Raw genomic sequence first — 11,868 nt, 5'->3', positions numbered from 1 at the left:
GTGGAAACACCATGTTGCTGAGAAATGAGGATAGAAAAGGAGGAGAGGAAAAATGAAAAAGGTCCTGCTTTTCCCCAAATTGTTTTTAAACAAATGTGCAGAGCTGAAAAGTCTGCAGCTCCCAAACCCCGCTGCTTCAGTCCTCCTCTGCGCGACTTGCGTAATTCTCTCTTCTTGAAGAGTCCCTTCGGATCCTTATCACAATCTCCTTCTTTTTAATTTTCTTAAATCCAAAACAGAGTCCCAAGCATCCAGTCTCAGGTGTGATTAAGTGCAAATATCCACCCACGTTCGGGGAAAAGCCAAGGTTTGAAGGTTGAGGGTCGGGTATGGGTTGTAGAAATAAAAAGTCGGGTTACTTGGTCAGATGGGTGGAGGATTTCTTTCAGGTGAAAAGGGCCTGGGAGCACAGCTGAAAAGGCTGGGGTGCTGCTGATCCACGCTGTCTCAGGTGACAATGAGTAAGGGCTTAAATGAAGGCACACATCCTGCTTCCTGCTCGGCTCCCGTCTAACACACCTGAACAGAGGATGATTAAAGAAAAACACAAAAAGATTAAGTCAGAAAGACGATATCAGGTTTTCAGTTCAGAAAGTGTCAAATACCAGCCAATAAATAAATTTTCCACCAGCTTCATTTATTGATCAGCCAGGCTTTGAAAACCATCTGGTGCCCCATTTACTTTGCATTAACTTAAAAGTGCCTTCATGAGGCGATTCTCTTTGGTATAATTAGAAGCGAGCTCCAACATAACTGCAGGAGGTGCCCAGGCCAGTGAAACAGAAAAGCAGGGGAGGAAATACAATTATCTGTCTGAGCTCCACCAGCATTAAAACTTTTTCATCTTTCTTGTTTTTTTTCCTGCATGATTCTAAGGGCTGATTTACTTTTCCCTTCATCCCTCAAATCACTGGGAGGGCTGCAGTCTATTAGCAATTGCAAACTCCTACTTGGGGGCTAATTAAAGTGACTGACGCTGGGAGGGTCTTCCTCCCCTGGGTCAAAGCAGCTCTGTGTGAGAGAGGTAATTTGTCTGTTCTGAACAAAGAGATTAGGCAGATGCTGGGAAGAAAGCTTAATAAATGAGCACCAAACGTCCTATGCCATGATCGTTGAACAACGCCAATTATGTTGCAGCAAAATCGCACATTATCACAACAACGGTCTGCAGATAACTCTGTGACCGCTTTATTTTCTCCACTGCTAAACCAGCCTGTGCTTCTACAGTCAGCCTGATACATTAGAAGTATATTGATCTGGAGGGCCGGGATCCTGCTGGAAGTCTGTGTTGTCCAAATTCTGTTTAAGCAAAAGGGAATGTGTGATAAAGTGCTTGAGCAGCAGAATGTATCTCCTCATTTCACACGTGGAGTTAACGTTCCCACTGAGCAACGCGCCTCTTGTTTAATAATTCTCTCTCTCTGCTATAATTAAAGCACCAGGGCCAATATTCAGATTGCATTTTAGCATCAATAATTCAGGGTTTTTCACCACATTTGATGTTAGCGCATAAATAAACTATGAGGCTTCGTATTTACTACACCGCCCGTGTTACAAGAGATGGGTAAGAGCTTAAACAGACATTCAAAATTAAGCTAGATAATACAACAGCTTTCAATTTGAATGTGAGAAGCTCTTAGAGCTCTGGGAGCTGATCTGGAAAAGTGACAAGCCCTTAAAAGGCCTGTGACGTAGATAGAGGGAGAGCGGGAGAGGAGGGGGGGCTTAATGGAGTTTTACCTCTCCTCTACTCACAGATCCACTCAAGGTGAAATTCATGCTCCCAACAATATAATTCCTCTTTCAGTCTGTCTATGACACACTCCAAACACCTCCCATATCTCAGCGTGCTGTGTGCAGACAAGGTATCAATAAAGCGGCTTGTTGTGAGGCAGAAATGATTAGATCTCCACCAGGCAGAATGGAGCTATCCTGAAGAATGAAGTTATCCTTTGTATATGATTAGGCCCTTTGTTTTGCTTTCACTGGAGGCATCAAGATCAAATCAGGGAAAAACCATGATGACAGCCCTCATGATATACTAGCTGCTCCAACCCTCGAGGCCTCCTGGTTGCTGATTTTTTTTGGCCTTGGAGTAATAACGTAGCCCATGTGATCCCAGGCGTATTGATAGAGTAGTGAAAATTTACTGCTTTGCAATTTTTAGTCTGTCTGTATTGTTTTGTTTACTGTTTTGTTTTTATGTGCCATTCTTTCCTCATTTCCAGTTACTTCTGCTACAGTTTACCTACAATCCTCACTAATCCAACTCCAGCTCAGCTGCTTTGTGTCGAGCATCAGAAACGTCTTCTTGGCTTTATTCCAGCCATAGAGGAGCATTATTTTTCTTGGTGGAAATTTTGACAGGAAGTGGCGTCATCGTCATGTCCAGGTCTAAATAGAGGTCTCTTAGCAACATAGCTGTGATAGTGATCTTTTTTTTTTTTTTTTAACAAAATGTGATAATTAGTGGTGTTATCATGAATCACTCATATTGGATTTACCTTACAGAGTCTCTGAATAAACACTACATTTTGTGGCTGGTTTGTAAACCGCCTGGACGGGATAGAAATGCCTGGAAAACTTCCAGAGATCACCTAAAGGCTAAGCTATCAGTCACAATTTACCCCACAGAGTTACAAACTACTGTTAGCGATATCACAGCAATCTAGCAGAATTATAAGGGTTAACAGGCTGGATTGATGCAGTTTTTCACCTCAAACAGGGCTCGGGAAAACATCATCCTTACAACGAAAACATCAATGTTACAACGTGGGCTAACACAGGTTTGCTGAGTGGTCTGCAACAAGAATGACAGAGAAATCCATCTGCCATCTTGAAATAAAAATGAATCTCTGCTGTCAGATGCCTCAAAGCAAAGCCAAACTGACCACATCAATATGGACAGAGTGAGAAACGTCACCATGAAAAATTACAGATAGTTTTGTTCCTCACTTAAACCGTACTTTTACACTAATTTAAAGAAGGGGGGGGGGGGTTCTTACCTTCTGGTCTGGCAGTAGCGGGTTCGTCTGGAGAGAACTCAAATGGCCGTTGATGAGGGCTGTGGGTCTGTCGTGTTCGCAGAAGAGGCTGCCGTTGATGTAGTGGAACCGGTCCCCGGGAACGAGCCGGTTCCGGCAGGTGGAACATGTGAAACACTTTATACAGAAAGAGAATGACGGATTATAATCAGGAAACACACTCAGATTCTTCTGCAAAGTTTTCACACAAGTAGGGAAACTTGACTTTTTACCTTGAGATGGTACACGTTGCCCTGCGCCCTCATCACCAGTTCACTGGCTGGAATAGACTGACCACAAGCGCTGCAAGCGCCACTGTTTCCAAATAATCTGAGAAAGAGAGAAACAAGTGTTACTATTTACTTTTAGGGGTGCTGGAAAAAATCGATTCACGTCTGAATCACAATTCTTATTTATTAGCATTTTGAATCGATCCTAATTTTCAAGAATCGATGTAAGTAAATCTATTGCATGTTTCATCTCAAAAGATCTTCGCCCCTACAGCCTTGTGGAGAATGAAGGGTTTAGATTCATGGTGCATACGATCGAGCCAAAGTATGTCATACCATCACGGCAGTTTTTTACAAAGAAAACCATACCACAACTTTACGAAGAGACAAAAGTAAAAGTAGAGGCAGCCTTGGCCAAAGCCCAGAGTAGCGCTTAGCTGTGATGCATGGACTTCCAGAGCAACCCACTCCTTTGTCACATTCACGGCTCACTACATCACCGACACCTGGCAGATCGAGTCGTGTGTTTTACAAACACGGGTGATGCACGAAAGCCACACAGCCACAAACATGAATTTGATGTTCCACACGGTGGCAACTGAATCGAAACTAACAATCGTGGATATGGTTATAGTTACAGATAATGCTGCAAATATGCTGGCTGCGGTGCAGCTTGATAACTTGACGCATATCTCGTGTTTTGCACACACATTAAACCTGGCTGGTCAGCGGGCATTGAAGCTTAACCCTGTGGGAGAATAAGGCGAATTACTGGGTTTTTCCACCAAAGCCCCATCGCAAGCCACGCACTGCAGGAGAAACAGAAACTTCTGCAGTTACCAGCACACAAGCTAAAAACCGACGTAGGAACAAGATGGAGCAGCGCTTTTGAGATGGTTGAAAGGCTTTTAGAGCAGCAGCCTGCAATCTGTGCTGCTCTCCTCTCTCCTCAGGTGAGAAAAGGTGGAAGTTCAGGTGACATCTGCACACTCAGTGAAACTGATATCTCCAATGCTGAGGAAATGACCAAAGCACTGAAACTGTTAAGGGATGCAACAAAAATCATGTCAGAGGACTCTATGCCCACACTATCAGTCATTGCTCCATTACATGCTCAGCTGCTTCATGACACCACACCAGACTTTGCTGAGGATGACGCACCACTTGTGCAGGAAATAAAAATGACCATTCATGAAGATTTCTCAAAGAGATACACAAGTGTGCAGACGAAGAACATTCTTCTGACTGCCTCCACGCTGGATCCCAGGTTCAAAGCCCTTCCTTTCCTCACCAAAGAGGAGCACCTGGACGTCCATGTCAAATTTTATTTATATATTTTTTAAAATGTGTAAATACATGTGTACATTTTAATAATTTAGATTAATGACTACGTGTTTAAATATTTAACCATTTACAGGCATATGTATATAAATTGTATTTGATGTTGAAGGACTTGTAACAGGAAATTTAATGACCCTTTTGTTTTGGCTTTTCTGCAGAAAGAGGTGGTGCAAGCTGAGGCTGAGGTTGGGGCTGAAAATACAGAGATTATGGAAGAAGAAAGTCCTCCTGCCCCTAAAAGAGCATCAGCACTTGTTAACTTACTTGGAAGAACATTTACTGAGGTGAGAGTTGTCCCCAAATCCGCCAGAACCAAAGCTGACCCCACACCATGTTGACCAACTACTCTTTCTTCAGAAAAACATGGACATTGCTAATTTTGGACGGTAATCCCTCATTTACAGTGAGCATTCTGTTAATCGTTATAGTGTTACAGTGTAAAACATGTACTAAACAGGAGTTTTAGCGTGACCATTGCAATGGTCTGATAAGAGTTAAATTAGGCAGAAGTTGTAACATGTTCTGATCAGAGTTGATGAAAATGGAGAAGTTATTAAAATGTTATACTTTTGACACTATAATTAAGCAGGAACTCCAGACTAAAACAACTAGAAGGTTCTACTAAAAAGTTGAGATACGCATAGATATTTATGTTAAAAGTTAAAGAGTGAGAGCTCAAATATGTTATTGGCAGAAATTTCAGCTGAACAGATGTTTAATTTTGAAACTTGTCAAATGAGAACTCAAATGTTTTAGTTACAGATCTGAGATGCACTCAAATGTTTTATTTTTGCTTCCAAAATTAGTGCTATGTTTACATTTGTAGTCTCATATTGAGATTTACTTTATGTTTCTATTTGAATCTGCTAATAAGTGAGTACTTTAAATGTAAAATTTAAACTTAAATTTGAGATGTTCTCACGTATTTACAACAGAAACAGCGGGTGCTAATGTTTATGTGAACAGAAGTGGCTAAACAGTTATTTTTAGGTATTAATAAATGAGAGTTCACATTTTTCTTTGTTATCAGAAATCTGAGACAGTCATTTATTTATTTGTTGAAATTACTGGTTGAGAACTCAAAGGTAAACTTTGCAACCACAGAATCTTGAAAAATAAATTGCTTCTGTTAAAAGTTTGCCTCTGTGTGATTACATTTAAGAATCACTTGATTAAGAAATAGCAACTTTACAATGTTAAACAAAACCAGCTGTCTAGTAATTTCTTTCTTTCTCATAGAAAAGTTTTTCCTAGCCTTTAGGAGAATGTAGTTACTTGTGAAATTGGCAGCCTTTGTAGTGGTTATGAATCAAAAATCGCTTTGAATCGAGAATCGATTCTGAATCGAATCGTCACCCCAAAAATCGGAATCGAATTGAATCTTGAGTTGTTGTTGGATTCACATCCCTAGTTACTACGGACCGCTGCGTGCATCTGCATGGATTTAGCCTTGTGTGATGAACTGCAGCATCCACACTTTTGTGTAAGTATGTGACTGAGTCTAAGGCCTATTCAGCGCCTCATTCGCTGCTCTCCATCTCTACATCGAAGCAAAAACATGCAAGAGGAGAAACAGAAAATCATCACAGTATCAACAGGAAAAACCATCCTTTGCTGCACTGCTCTCTACAAGCATGTCTCACTGAGACTGCATATTACTTTTGCTGCACAGTTTTTGCAGCCTAATAATAACCAGGAACATAAGCAATCAGGACCTAAGAGGATTTGATTGTACATCCAGGCGGAGACATAGTGCTTTTGCCATTAGGACTCCTGTGAATGCTCTGTCAGTGCCGTGTTTCCATTAGAAACCCCACAGCTACTCCGGTTGATATATAATGTGCATGGGTTAACCTTTTCAATCATGGTGTCAACACTTTAGATTTGCTTCTGCTCATCTCTTTCGTCCCTAACCTTCTCTTCCCCCCTCCCTCTCTCTGCCTCTTGATAATGAAATGCTTGCTCCAGCTTCCCTTCTATCTTCCTTCTGAGTCCACAATTTAGATTACTTCATCTCGGTGAGCAGCAAACTGAATGAAATTTCGATTTGAGCAGAAAGTAATTTACTGGGATCTGGACCCATTTGTCATCATATCTCACTGGGTGTTTGCTCTATCACTGCACTTTTCCTAAGCAATCAAATAAGACCACGGCATCTGACATGCTCCGGAGAGAAGGGGGGGAGAGAGAGAGAGGATGGAAAAAGAAAAGGATAGGGCGGAGTGGTTAACATTGACATGTGTGTGTGTGTGTGCACATCAGATAAAGTTGTTTGGTTTAAAAAAAAAAAAAATTACAAGAAATACAAACACGTCTCATGTATTTGAGTCCAGACATTCACGAGGATGGTTTTATGCAAAGTATTTAACAAATTGTGCCTCCGCCGTTCGTCTCGTACCCCAAGCAGTTGTTAGATATCCTGACAAAAACAAACAAGCAGCAGCTCTCAGAAATGGCTTTCAATAAGAAGGCCTACGGCAGAAGCAAATTTTGTCTTGGCGTCGTTTGGAAAGGCTCCATCAAAACTCAATTTCAGAAACTAATTAACTGGAGACTGCCATCACAACACTGCCAACTCTTGGCTGTTGCTAGGACAAACATGACGGTGGAAATTAACATATATGCCTTGTTTTACCATTCCTGTGATGTGTGCAGAAAAGCAACGCTACACCTTCTCTAGGAAACATTTCTGCATATCAAAGCCAGCTCGTTCCCCAAAGTCCAATCCAGCTCAACATCTTCCGTTTGCTTTGGCATCATTTTCACGTAAAAGCTTAATTATTTTACCAGGAGTTTTTGCTCGCTAGTGTTTGATTTAAGGAGCTGAAGCCTTTAGGAGCTTAATGAAGTTGCTTTGAGGGTTTGAACTTGGGGCTCTAATGGCCTCTTCTGCCAGTGAACTACTGCGCAGAGGTGAAGCCCACACCCCAGGTCAGGAGAATTAATAATCACAAAGACATTTCTGGTTTCTGCTTTTTCCCCATAAAAAAAAAAAAAAAAACCTACTGACATTTCTGGGGGATGTATTTATTTTGATTCAGTCATCTTCAAGCACATCCGTCTTTGATTAAATGACCAACAACAGCAAAGCTGAACACATTGAAGCTGTGTGTTGTCTACATAGGCGACGACTATTGGATTTCCTTTCAGCACCGACTGACGGGTGAAATACAGCATGGCTCGCTGCTGGGCTGTGTGGTAAATGCAGACCTCATTCACTGAGACCTTTGAGTGGGGTAAAATTACCCCCACAACAATGATTTCTGCAACACAGTCCATTAAAAATGCCTCTCTACATCAGCAGCCAAAGCACCTTAAAAGCACTGGGCCATATTGATACTGAAGCGGGGCTTTGCATAATGGCAAGAGCTGCATTAGAGACGAGGGGGTGGAAAGGGGGGGGGCTGACTGAGATTGTGAGGATGAGGAAGGGTTGGCGTGGATCTGCGTTAGTTGGACATGTGCATGTGTTTGGGGAGGGGGGGATAGTGGTTGTGTGCATGAGTAGGAGTGGAGTGAGAGGAAAGAGAGGGGGGGGGTCAGCCAAATTACACTTGGTTAATTCAGAGTAACAGATCTGCCCTCAAGTGAGTTGAAGGCCTTGAATTAATTCTGTTATGACAAATCAAGATAAACGTTTCCTCCAAATTGCATCCGATTTAATTAATTTCTGAGATCAATTTTTTTTTCTGGCCTAACAGTTCACATTTTCTTGTGCTGTCATAGTGTCTGAGTGGGCAGACTTCAAAGTGATATTAAATAACCAACTATTAGATTTACCTCACACGTTCTATTGGAAGAGAGCCATTTAATTACCTCGGCTTATTCAATTAAGTGGACAGCATTCTCTCTGAATCCGGCAGCAGCAAGTAAATGAATTCTCCCCCTTCCAGCAGCCCGAAGAAATAACATCACCTCTGGCTTAAAACAACACCAACCCCAGAGCAAACTCAACTTTTGGCTTGAAGGTAAAGCTCTAAAGTAACAGCAGTAACTGGAAGATGTGCATCATCTCAGACCAGGCAGGTGAGTGTTGAAGTCTCTTAAAACAAGAAAGAAGGAGAGAAAAAAAAAAAAAAAAAAAAAGAGTCTGTCCCTTTAAGATGAAGGACAAAAAAAAAAAAAAAAAGCGGCAAATGGCCTTCACAATAATCCCTCTTCTCTATCCGTCCTTCTCTCTTGCTCTTTCAAAAGCCAATTTGGTTAATTAAATGTTTTGTTTGCAGTGTGGCTCTCATTCATTTCAGACACGTCATTGGTAGCGGATACAAGCCAGGGACCAGATCTCATTAGATAAAACCCATCAGGACTAAAGGAAATGGAGGGGGACTATAATTAAAGCATTTAATTGTGTGGACTCTCTGTCAGATGTTTCCCCCCCCCCCACCCCCGTACTTCTGTCTTTATCTCTGCAGAGATCTCATGCTTCCATAATATGCGTTTTAGCTCTTCCACCAAGCACGCTCTCATTACAAGTGGAAAGGTGTATCCACACATCCCCTCTTCCCATTTTAATTACGTTATAGTACCATTATGAATGAAGTACCCCATTGACTTCCACATGCTTTTTATGAGGTGGGAGTAAGAGCGCACAGGCGCACTTTAGATTTCAAATTGACAGAGCAAAACAACATAAATTTACACATATTTTTAACATATAAAACAGAAAACATCTACTTCTATACATAACAGAAACTTAGATGTTCATAACAAGCTCTAGTTGGGCTTATCCAGCGCATTAATATTTAAAAATGTTCTCTTTTGCTTATTAAGTAGTTATTTTATGCCATGTTACAAAAGATAATCAAATAAAAGTATTAAAAGAACAGTTTTTTCCAGTTTGCCATCATGTTCAGCATTCTATGGAGAGGCAGACTTCCACCCAGTCGACACAAGCCAGAGCACCACATGAATTAATTATCGTCAGGTCTTCTTCTCACCTGATGTAATCATTTCTGCAGAGGATCATGCCGCTTTTTGTGTAGCACGACGTGCCTATTTCGCCCAGCTGGGCCTGGCAGCAGGAGCACTTGAGGCATCGGCTGTGCCAGTAGCTGTCCATGGTGTAAAGGAGGAAACGGTCTGCGATTTTGCCCCCGCAGCCCGCGCACCGCTTCCAGGACAGGGAACCTGTGCCGACCGCCGGTGGCTGACTGCTGCCTCCGGGATTCACCATCGTCTCTGAAAACATGGAGAAGATGATGTCAGGTTATCTCACCCAGATCAACTCGTTGTTCATACTTTTACCAGATAAGAGCAGTTCCGTGCTAACAGAGCTACTTTAACATGTTGTTGCATCTGCAGCTCACATCATTACAGGTCTCGTTCTGCTTGGAGGCAGCTACGAGTCGTTTAGTGAATTAATCTGCCCTTGATCTCCATCTCATCTCCAAATGTCTTAACTTGACTGATTACACCGTTGCTGACCGGAGAATCACTCCAATAGCAAAAGACTTGTTCAAAAACACAAAGGAATGTGTATAAATAGACTGAAACACAAATGATTTCACATGTGGTTCTGTGTTTACCAACACTTGATGCTCCGCTAGGCTTTTGACCAGAATTTGATCTGACTATGAAACACAGTGCAGACCTGCTGTAATGAACTGAGGCATGTCAAAATTAATGTGGCCTCTTTCAGATGTAATCCCCACCAATTTGGTCAGGCAGACTTGCCGGGATAAAGCCAAATCTTTGTTGAAAGGCAGGTAGGCCAATTAGAGTTAGAAAAGGGAGGGGGTTTGAGGAGGAGGAGGGGGGTTACACTGAGAAAAGCATTCAGTAAGCACATTAGTGATGGCTCTTGGGGACAAACCACAGCCTACCTTAGTGCTGATTAAATCTAAAAGGAGATGAATCAAAAAGCCGACCTGAAAGTGACTCCTGGATAAACAGGACGGGCTATCGTCAAGTTTCTTCCGAGAGAGGGGGGTGCAGAGTTTCTGTTTTATTCTCTGAGGGGTGGAAGAGGAGGGGGTGGCTTTTAACTTAAATAGGCTAACTCAAGTAATTACACGGCCAAGCAATTTAGGCACAGAGACCAAGTCATGGAAATGGAATAAAGAGCTAGAGAGGGAAAATACATCAGCCAGCCATGTGTTAAAACGCCCTGTCCGCTGTCTGCAGCTTCTTAAAGGAAAATAAAAACATACGTGGCTTCATAATCCGTTTAGATGCTTGAAAATGGGAAGAGGGGGAGGATTATATTTTCTGTTATCATATATAACCAATAAACATGTTTTTAAAACCGACTCAACAGCCAATACCCGACTACGGCTGGTAGTTTAAAATCCTTAAAAACATTTAAATTCACGTTAACGTGCCAAAAACACTCACCTCGTTTGTCTCTTTTCAGCGTAATGGCGGTAAAGTTGACGGATTTGACGTGTAGGAAGGTGAACAGGTCGACTACAACAGTCCCCCCACAAAAAACAAACAAAAAAGTACAGGTAGGTAGAAAGCGGACGCTCTACCGCGCGCGGTCGGCCTCCCAGTTCCGCGCGACAGCAAACCCACAGCGAGGAGACAAGCGGACTGTCGAGCAAATGGAGTTATCAGATAGTATTTCCACTGGATGGTTCCCGATTTACTGAAACGGCTTTAGTGCTCTTTTCTGTCGCCGAGACGAAAGGAGTCCATAGCGAGACGTTATTGGAGGTCTCCGCATGCCGTTACGTTCCCAGAAGCCGTGAAGAATGCGTGGTCTTTTGTGGGCAGACGCAAGGAGAAAGTAGATAAATGACGAAGCAGGCAGAGAGAATATAACTGACCGTCCTCTCTCTGGTCTCAGAGTCCCGTTAGCAGCTTGTTCTACATGTGTCGCTGACAGGAAGAAACCTCCAGTAAAAACCCCCTTTAGCTGCGTGACGAGCGCAACGCCGCAGCCAATCGCGTTGCATTCCATTTAGGAGGAATAACAAATCCAGCCAATCAGAGCGAAGCAACACTGACTTAGACACGCAGACACAAGGATGGAAGCGGAGGTGAGATGGAGTGAGGAAGGCAAAAGTGTCAAATGTTTACAATAAAAACACGAACAAAAACTTTTTAAAATGAACATTTATTGTTATAATCAAATAATATAGTCAAAATTATCTTTTATCGCGCATGACAGGCTATTTATAGATGTGTTGTTTGGCGGTGATAGATTAATACCTTCATGGTTTCTCCAGAAAAAAAAAAAAGTTTTCTTTTAAAGTAAAGCTGCATGGCAACATCCAGTAAGCTGCATTCAGCTCACGTTAGAGTTTAATTAGTTGACATTCAATAAGTAC

The 11,868-nt window shown here is 42.1% G+C and overlaps 1 protein-coding gene across 1 annotated transcript; it reads right to left on the bottom strand.

Moving 5' to 3' along the window:
• Positions 1–209: 209 nt before the first annotated feature.
• Positions 210–11,407, bottom strand: lmo4b (LIM domain only 4b). The gene is made up of 5 exons (XM_042005619.1): positions 10,931–11,407; positions 9,535–9,775; positions 3,257–3,353; positions 3,006–3,161; positions 210–519 (listed from the first exon to the last, which is right to left on the bottom strand). The coding sequence occupies exons 2-5, from the start codon at positions 9,768–9,770 to the stop codon at positions 511–513; spliced, it is 498 nt and encodes a 165-aa protein (XP_041861553.1). The 5' UTR covers positions 9,771–9,775; positions 10,931–11,407; the 3' UTR covers positions 210–510.
• Positions 11,408–11,868: the final 461 nt, after the last annotated feature.

This window comes from Melanotaenia boesemani, chromosome 14 (assembly GCF_017639745.1).
Source record: "Melanotaenia boesemani isolate fMelBoe1 chromosome 14, fMelBoe1.pri, whole genome shotgun sequence".
NCBI lineage: Eukaryota > Metazoa > Chordata > Actinopteri > Atheriniformes > Melanotaeniidae > Melanotaenia > Melanotaenia boesemani.
Note: the sequence above shows the minus strand (reverse complement) of the source record. Positions and strands in the feature narration are given on the sequence as shown.

Excerpts from the sequence above, each read along its gene's own strand:
- lmo4b (XM_042005619.1), bottom strand. The coding sequence starts at position 9,770 with ATGGTGAATCCCGGAGGCAGCAGTCAGCCACCGGCGGTCGGCACAGGT. Across the intron at positions 3,354-9,534 it reads TGCAGAAATGATTACATCAG|ATTATTTGGAAACAGTGGCG; the intron begins GTGAGAAGAAGA and ends TCTCTTTCTCAG. Across the intron at positions 3,162-3,256 it reads GCAACGTGTACCATCTCAAG|TGTTTCACATGTTCCACCTG; the intron begins GTAAAAAGTCAA and ends TTCTGTATAAAG.